General features: G+C 36.0%; 1 protein-coding gene across 5 annotated transcripts in view; it reads left to right on the plus strand.

Annotated features, from left to right (window-relative positions):
- The window catches only part of LOC107676751 (ryanodine receptor 1-like), a 108,012-nt gene that overhangs the window by 28,315 nt on the left and 70,327 nt on the right, over positions 1 to 9,370 (plus strand). For all 5 annotated transcript variants that reach the window (XM_016471416.1, XM_016471417.1, XM_016471418.1 and 2 more), the window contains 16 exons: positions 2,193 to 2,267; positions 2,364 to 2,442; positions 3,359 to 3,471; positions 3,564 to 3,663; positions 4,256 to 4,352; positions 4,512 to 4,586; positions 4,677 to 4,833; positions 4,925 to 5,092; positions 5,210 to 5,331; positions 6,553 to 6,739; positions 6,846 to 6,981; positions 7,996 to 8,091; positions 8,215 to 8,333; positions 8,424 to 8,557; positions 8,709 to 8,950; positions 9,026 to 9,218. In XM_016471416.1, the coding sequence (XP_016326902.1) occupies positions 2,193 to 2,267; positions 2,364 to 2,442; positions 3,359 to 3,471; positions 3,564 to 3,663; positions 4,256 to 4,352; positions 4,512 to 4,586; positions 4,677 to 4,833; positions 4,925 to 5,092; positions 5,210 to 5,331; positions 6,553 to 6,739; positions 6,846 to 6,981; positions 7,996 to 8,091; positions 8,215 to 8,333; positions 8,424 to 8,557; positions 8,709 to 8,950; positions 9,026 to 9,218 (2,093 nt within the window). The remainder of the gene's footprint in view (positions 1 to 2,192; positions 2,268 to 2,363; positions 2,443 to 3,358; positions 3,472 to 3,563; positions 3,664 to 4,255; positions 4,353 to 4,511; positions 4,587 to 4,676; positions 4,834 to 4,924; positions 5,093 to 5,209; positions 5,332 to 6,552; positions 6,740 to 6,845; positions 6,982 to 7,995; positions 8,092 to 8,214; positions 8,334 to 8,423; positions 8,558 to 8,708; positions 8,951 to 9,025; positions 9,219 to 9,370) is intronic.

The raw sequence follows: 9,370 nt of genomic DNA on the forward strand, positions 1-9,370 counted from the left end.
ATAACATGCTTTGGTTAAAATTTCTCAATGGTAGTGTAAAACAACACCCTTTTTACCTTGTCAAAATCAGCTGTTTTTAGCAAGATGTTTTAGTGCATGTTCCTTTAAATGATAATGAGCTCTGCTCACCCCGCCCGTCTCTTCCGTGGGGTGACGAGCCGTTCTCATGATACTGTTTACTTCAGTCACGGAACTTGCTAACTAGCACGTTATTAGGAAAGGTGATTTGCAAAGATTCATAAAAGAACCTTATACTCGCTTCTTCTGTAGGTGAGGCTGGATCACAAATGATTCTCGCGAACATAAATGCATTTAGGTAGATCGGGTGCGCATTCCCTTCAAAAACAAAGGTAATCCACTGCGTCTTCAGTGGCTCAGATGGGGGGCGGTTCTCGGTTCAGTGTACTGGTGATCCGAAAACCGATGCAACCGGTTCTTGACTCGAGAACGAGAACCGCTCTAACCGGCACGCTGCACGCACGTTCAATATCATCAGCTGCTTTACTCGTGTCGTGTTCATGTTCTATTTATTACAAACTCAATTTGTGAATGTGTCATTGTTAACTATAATTAATTACAGTACAGGTATTTCATAAATCATCCCTTATTCCTATTAAACATAGAGTCTTAATTATTATCCAACTTCCCAGACAAACCCCTTTGGCCTATAACCTAACATAATCTTCAACTGAACAAAGTACACAGATTAGATACATTCATCTTTTTTAAAAAAGTAAAATAAAATATATTTATATCACACTATCTGATTTTTAACAAAATACTTGGATAGCATGCTTTTCGTCCTCTTGAAAAATTACACGCATGCGCAGTATCATCAGCTCATCGGTTCTCAAATCGGACGTGTCCGAAAGAAACGGTTCTCGGTTCAGTGTACTGGTGATCCGAAAACCGATGCAACCGGTTCTTGACTCGAGAACGAGAACCGCTCCAGCAGTGGGCGTGTACGTTCATTATCCGGCTGCTCTGCTCGTGTTCATCTTCAGTTCTCTCTTCACAGCAGTTCAGTCAGTGTACTGTTTGAGTAAATAAATTACTCCGTGATATTGGTTTATTTCGACTCAGAGGGAGTGTCAGCCATGTTAAAAAAGTGAATAACTTAAGTAATTTGTGGATTAATGCTTACTGGAGACGCGAACCGTTTCAAATGATTCAGTCAGATTTGGTGAACTGGTTCAACCGGTTCACTAAGAAGAACCGGTTAAATCGAACGATTCGTTCGCGAACCGGACATCACTAATCTTTAACATTATAGGGTGATTGTGTACACACACTGCCAACACACCTTTCAGTTCAGACAACTTGTAAAAGTGCATGTCGCATCCAATGACCCCGATGAGGTATATTACATATACCTATGCAATTTATAGTCCTAAAACATAGGAATTAATATTTTCAAGGCATTCAAGAACCTTCCTGTAGGTTATTACCATGGCAGTTTTAGTTAAATTAGGTTTATTTTTAACATTTTTGATTTTGCTTTTATTGAAAAGCTGACACATGGGCAGCTGAGAAGACGCCTGAGTCAGTGCTAATGTACAAAGGCAAACGAGGAAGTAACATGCTGAACCATTCTAGATGGACACAGCTGTTGTGGTGAATTCACCCAAAAATGACAGTTCTGGCATGATTTACCCCCATGTCGTTCCAAACCTTTGACTTTCTTCTGTACATTATCGTTTATGTAATCATACTCATTAATAGTATGAGACTATAGACAAAACTCACTAATATCAACAATAATCGTGTTCTCTTGCTTTTAATCCTTTCTGGATGTTGAGAAAAGGTAAGCCATCCACAGGATGTGTTTGTTGTCCTCATGACGGCTGAATGTGACCTTTGACCCTTTGTCTCTACTGTTCATTGGTTGTTTCTGTACTTATGTATGCTCTCTCCATAGTACTGTAACCCACTTCCTGTGAATGTGAACTTACAGTATGTAAAGAAGATCTCTGGAACTTTATTCCTCTGTCCATTCATAACAGTTTTTGTTTTCAGTTTACCTCTTCTTATGTCTCACTGGTGTTGCCATATGAAAACGGTGGAACCCTTTCCTATGTAAAATGCTGCTGTTTACCATCCAATGTAGTCCACTTTGCTGAGTCCTTACAGCACTATTTGAGTACAAAGAAGTTGTTTTAACTTTATTTTCTCTGTTGTTCCTCAATCTCCAGTCATTTCAGGGAGGGGGACACCGAACACTGCTCTATGGCCATGCCATCCTCCTGAGACACTACCACTCTGGCATGGTGAGAGATGAATGACGGGTCCTTTTCAATTATTTACTGATGTTTAATGTGACAGCACTAATTTTAAGGAGACATGTTTTTTACCCTGAATTACAGTATCTCAGCTGCTTGACGACATCACGTTCACTCACAGACAAGCTGGCCTTTGATGTGGGCCTGCAAGAGGATTCTACAGGTACATGTAATCCACTGTTGATCGATAATAATAATATTAATAATAATAATTATAATAATATATTTTTAGTAGTGCTAGTGGTTTATTATGTGTTTTCCTGGTTGTATTTCTTTTTCTTGAGCTTAACAACAACTACATAATAATAATAATAATAATAATAATAATTATTATTATTATTATAGTTGTTGTTATTATTATTGTATTATTATTATTATTTATTTAGTAGTACTAATAAAATACAATAAATTAAACAATAATTATAATATTATTATAAATCTATTATTATTAATATTATAAATATATTTTATCTTGTTATTATATGTACAATCATAAATGACAATAGCATTTGAAATATGCATAATTTACATTAATAAATAAATCCAAAATGCAAATATAGCTGGGTTGACGGTAGCAGCCAGTAGCGTCACATTTATTGACAGTTCACTATCAAACCCCAGACTTCAGGGATTCGAAAAGCAACAACAATGCAATGTCCAATCCCACTATAGAAACCCAGGAAAAAGAGTATTGTCTGAACAGTGTGAACCAGATGGTAAAGCTAACGAATGTCTGTCTCCTCCACAGTCTGCAAATGGCACATTTATATCACCATGAAACACACTGAGTGCCGGTGCACCTCAATGACAATCAGCTCTCTGGCTATGCACACTTGAGAATAATCAAAGAGGGAGAGAAGAAAAAAAAAGACAGACAAGAACACCCAACACACAAACATTCACACAAACAATACCCACACATGACACAAACAAAAAGTCATCACAACAGTCACATTGTCTTATTAAACCTATATTTGTATGCTTTTGGTTAGGTTATAGCAGAATTTGTAATAATATGTATTTTGAATTGAATTGATTTCTTTTTACTTGACAAATTCTTTGCATCTCTGTTTGTTCAGGGGAAGCATGTTGGTGGACCATCCATCCTGCATCCAAGCAGAGGTCAGAGGGTGAGAAGGTCAGGGTAGGAGACGACCTGATCCTGGTTAGCGTGTCATCAGAGAGATACCTAGTAAGACTTTTTAGATCCTTAGTGACCTAATAATAATATCAAACATGATTCTCTGTGCAGCTGACAGCTGGTATCTGTGATAACTTTTGCAGCATCTGTCATACGCCAGCGGGGACCTGATGGTAGATGCCTCCTTTATGCAGACCTTATGGAACATGAATCCAGTCTGCTCAGGCTGTGAGCTGGCAGAGGGTAAGTGTTCAGCAAATACAGAGAATTCCCAATCCAATAATAACAAAATGTTCTGAAATATCTCTGTAATTTGTAGAGATAATGTAACCTATATATTTATAAAGTGTGCGTACGCTCAGATTTGATCTTAGAGTGTGCGTACGCTTAAATCCACGCCAACACTCATATTTGTAAAAACGGGCTTTGACGTGGAATAGTGCTTAGCGTCACGTCAGGGTCTGAGCAGACGCACGCACTTTTTCTTGTTCGAGTACTGCAGGTTTTTGGAAATGTAAGCTGTTCTTGCAGCTCGCTGTTCTAAATTAAAGAATTTGGATGATGACTGCGATCTTTTACATGTTAATGACATTAATTCGGAGTCGTTTACAAGACAGAGAGCTGAAACCATTCACATGCGCGCAAGTTCAAGATCATTGGCGATTCATAGATTCCACATCTGAAAGAGAGGCGTACGTGCGTTTTCTGCACGTACGTTCATTCTATGAATCACACGTATGCATATTTGAGAAATGATCATAAGATCAAATTTAAGATGGCTTCTGCACAACGTTTTATAAATGAGGCCCCTGGTCTTTATATTTGCTCTTTTCAGGGTACTTAACTGGAGGTCATGTCTTAAGATTGTTTCATGGTCACATGGATGAGTGTCTGGCCATCTCAACACCTGATCAGGGAGAGGAGCAGCGCAAGTAAGAGAAGAATATATATATATATATATATATATATATGTATTACTGTACTGTCTGTATGTACAGTAAATGAAGTGTTATGATTGGCTAACCTTCTCATACTGTGTATTTCACACTGAATGCTTAATATAAATGATAGTAATGTCATTCTTTCTCTAGGATTGCACAATATGAAGGAGGGGCGGTATGTAGTCAGGCCCGTTCATTGTGGAGACTTGAGCCTCTGAGAATTGGGTGAGAAAATGGCTCATCTCTTAACTGTGACATAATTATTACATTTTTTGCATATACGTTTTGTAATACACATCTGTTATTTCTCTGCAGTTGGAGCGGTAGCCACATGAAGTGGGGCCAGGCTTTCCGCGTACGCCACATCACAACGGGTCGGTACCTGTGTCTGGATGAGGAGAAAGGTCTGATGGTTCTGGATCCAGAGAAAGCCAACACTAAATTGTCTGCCTTCTGTTACCGTGCATCAAAGGTAGGTTTGAACTTTTATAAATAAAAATATATCTGCTTTTTATTTGACTAGTTATCGAATTCTAATGGCATTTCTCATTCCTGGAGAACAGGAGAAAGTGGAGGGGGCTCAGAAGAAGCGGGACGTGGAAGGAATGGGTGTTCCTGAGATCAAGTATGGCGAGTCCATGTGTTTTATGCAGCATCTTTCCACAGGGTTGTGGCTCACATACGCTGCTTTAGATGCTAAAGCGGCTCGCCTGGGAACCATGAAGAGAAGGGTATGAAGCTTGCTGAGCTACAAACTACATGACACCAACTCACACACCTGATGTGAAACTGTTGTATTCCTTATGATCTTACATTTAATCCAAACTCGTTCTTTATCTTTCTCTCAGGCCATATTACATCAAGAGGGCCACATGGATGATGCACTGACTTGCTCTCGCTCTCAGATGGAAGAGTCTCAGGCTGCTCGTATGATCTACAGCACCACAGGCCTTTTTACACAGTTTATCAAGTACGACTGTACATCACATACAATCTAACATTCATTTATACTGCATATTACTGTCACTGAATATTGTGTAATACTTTATAGGCAGAATAAGAATTCGGTGACATTCTATTGTAACATTTATTGTTTGATAAGAAAAAAAAAAAAAGTGAAAATATAAGCAATATGACATTTTATTATGCATTACTTTGGTGCGTTTTTTTATCTTAATTTTTTAAATAAAAGAATACCTTTATTAAGCAAGACATTAATTAAAAACATTTTAATTGAATAATAAATAATTAAATTAAATTAAAATAAAATTCCCACAAAAATATTATATATATAGCTGTTTATATGTATGTATATGTATTATATGTATAACTGTTTTCGACATTGATAATGTTTCTTGAAGCAGAATATTAATTGATTTCTGAAGGATAATTTGATTGAAAATTGCATGTTACATTTTACATTACATTTTACAGTATATTAAAATAGAAAACAGTTATTTTAAATTGTAATAATATTTCACAATAACATTTTTATTAAATATATTTTTTTTGTATTGTTTTATAATAATGTTTTATATTAGTATAGTATATATATATAATATTTATATAAAATATTTTATATTGTTTTAATCAAATAAATTCAGCATTGATGAACATAAGAGAATTCTTTCAAAAACATTAAACAGTCTTACTGACACCAAACTTTTGGTTTGCAAGTATGAATGTATATGTGTATGTCTGTATAAATAAACTATTTAATTAATTAATTAATTAATTAATTAAAGTATAATATTTCACAATAACATTTTTATTAAATATATTTTTTTTGTATTGTTTTATAATAATGTTTTATATTAGTATAGTATATATATATAATATTTATATAAAATATTTTATATTGTTTTAATCAAATAAATTCAGCATTGATGAACATAAGAGAATTCTTTCAAAAACATTAAACAGTCTTACTGACACCAAACTTTTGGTTTGCAAGTATGAATGTATATGTGTATGTCTGTATAAATAAACTATTTAATTAATTAATTAATGAATTAATTAAAGTATTTTTTACATATTTATAATAAAATTAAAGCTTGCTAAAAAGCTCTGAAAATTAGCCTATTCAGACTGATTATTTAAGAAAATATTTTTAGACAGTTGCCTTATATTTTCTTGTGTGTGGATCTGTGTGTGAATATGCATGCATCCTCTTCTCTCTCTTGTACATCAGATGTCTGGACTCTTTGAGTGGGAAGAACAAATCCCCCGGTCTGGTGTCCCTGCCATTGGACGGAGTGATCCTGTCCTTGCAGGATCTGATCCATTACTTCCGGCCTCCAGAGGAGGAGCTGGAACACGAGGAGAAACAGACCAAGCTGCGCTCTCTACGCAACCGACAGAACCTCTTCCAAGAAGAGGTGTGTGTGTGTGTGTGTGTGTGTGTGTGTTTGTGTTTGTGTTTGTGTCTGTCTGACTGACAGTCAGCACTGATGCCCTTTAATTAATGTCTCTTTTCTGTTGCAGGGGATGATCACCATCGTGCTGGAGTGTATCGACCGCCTGAATGTCTACAACACTGCTGCACACTTCTCTGAGTTTGCCGGAGAGGAAGCTGCTGAATCCTGGAAAGAGATTGTCAACCTGCTCTATGAACTGCTTGGTGACTGAATATAAATAGATATACATTTAATTTTTTTATGTTTTTGAAAGAAGTCTCTTATGCTTACCAAGGCTGAATTTATTTGATCAAAAATACAGTAAAAGTCTTATCTTGTGAAATATTACAATTTAAAAGTACTGTTTTCTATTTTAAAATGCAATTTATTCCTGTGCTACAGAGTCACATGATCCTTCAGGAAAAAAATGCTGATTTTGTGCTTAATTACTATCAGTTATTATTAGTGCTCAGTTATTAATATTGGTTATGATTGCGTTTTAAGCCTAGTGAAAAATAAATATACTAAGATTTATTTGAAATACATTTATTTAATGCTAAATATACTACAAATACATTTACATGTTTATGTACTTAATAAAAATACCCTGCAATTGTACTTTTGGTATACTAAACTGGTATACTTAAAGTCTGCTAAATTGGAAAAACTAATTTTGTATTTAATGCACTTTAAATGTGAGGAAGCAGTGCTGAAGTCCAACTAAAGATATATTGAAGTATACTTCAGGTACACTTTAAATATCTTGCATTTAAAGATGATACTATTCAAAAATCATACAGTCCTCATCAATAGTGACATTAAAACACATTTTAGGCTTAATATTAAGAAATGTGCATTGTGCACAAGTAGTACTCCAAATAAAGTTGAATTATAATTTTTATATCAGCAAGTCTCAAGCAATATGTCAGTAAATATGAGAATATATTTGAACTAAACTTAGTTTGAAATAAATGTATTTTAAATATATTACTTTTTTACTAGGGAAGATATGTTAAAATAGAAAATAGTCATTTTAAATTGTAATAATATTTGTTTTTACTGTATTTTTGATTAACTAAATGCAGCCATGATGAGCATAAAAGACTTATTGAATAGCATCTAAAAAGCATAATTTATTAAAAATATATGTATTTTTTTGTTTCATCCATTCTTCATTTGATTTCTTTTTTTTATCAGATTGATGGATTCTGTTTGTGAATGTGTCTCTGTTTTCACAGCGTCGCTGATTAGAGGAAACCGTTCTAACTGTGCTCTGTTTTGCGATAACCTTGACTGGCTGGTTAGTAAACTGGATCGTCTGGAAGCTTCTTCAGGTATATATAAAACCTTCCTCGAGCACACGGTCAACAAATGCCACAAAATGACTAACAACCCGTCTTTAAACCTTGCCACATACTTCTTGCTCTCATACTTCTTTCTTATCTGTTGGTCTGCAGGCATCCTAGAGGTGCTGTATTGTGTTTTGATTGAAAGTCCTGAAGTCTTGAACATCATTCAGGAGAATCACATCAAGTCTATCATTTCTCTCTTGGACAAGCACGGTCGAAACCATAAGGTCTGACTGCAAACGTGATTTAGGTCAAATAACATTTATCATTTTGCTACACACTGAAGATCTCACTGTCCTCTGCCTTTGTCCGGACAGGTTTTAGATGTATTGCGCTCTCTGTGTGTGTGTAACGGTGTCGCTGTGAGGTCCAATCAAAACCTCATCACAGAAAATCTGCTTCCGGGCCGTGACCTCCTGCTGCAGACTAACATCGTTAACTATGTATCAAGGTAATATCTGTTGGTTTTCGTCCAATTAAAAATGCTGCATTGCACCTTGTTTTCTTTTACTGCAACTTTTGTTCCTGAAGGTGCACTAAATCAAAGAAATTGAAAAGATTTCAAACTCTTTAACTACATAAATGTGACTTACTTCTTGTAGCGTGAGGCCCAATATCTTCTTGGGGACTTGTGAAGGCTCTACACAGTATAAGAAGTGGTACTATGAGGTGATGGTAGACTATGTGGAACCATTTGTGGCAGCTCAGGCTACCCATCTGCGTGTTGGCTGGGCTCTGACTGAGGGCTTCAGTCCATACCCAGGAGGAGGAGAGGGTTGGGGTGGCAATGGTGTGGGTGATGACCTATATTCTTATGGTTTTGATGGCCTTCATTTGTGGTCAGGTTAGTGTGGTGATCTTCTATATTCTATATGTGTGAGTGTTTGTGGTCCTTAAACCATATTTTTGTTCTTTGTAGGTCATGTGTCACGTCAGGTTGCTTCGCCCAACCAGCACATCCTGGCGGCAGATGATGTTGTGAGCTGCTGTCTGGATCTGAGTGTGCCCAGTATCTCCTTCCGTATCAATGGCCATCCAGTCCAGGGAATGTTTGAGAACTTTAACGTAGACGGCCTCTTCTTTCCCGTCATTAGCTTCTCTGCTGGAGTGAAGTAATTAACATTATTGTTTTGTATTACATAACCTTTTCTTAAAAGGATAGTTCATCCAAAAATGAAAATTGCCCCATGATTTACTCACCCTCAAGGCATCCTATGTGTATATGACTTTCTTCTTTCAGACGAATCCAATCAGAGTTATATTA

The sequence above is a fragment of the Sinocyclocheilus anshuiensis genome, unplaced genomic scaffold (assembly GCF_001515605.1).
Source record: "Sinocyclocheilus anshuiensis isolate Anshui unplaced genomic scaffold, SAMN03320099.WGS_v1.1 scaffold456, whole genome shotgun sequence".
In the NCBI taxonomy this organism is placed as follows: Eukaryota; Metazoa; Chordata; class Actinopteri; order Cypriniformes; family Cyprinidae; genus Sinocyclocheilus; species Sinocyclocheilus anshuiensis.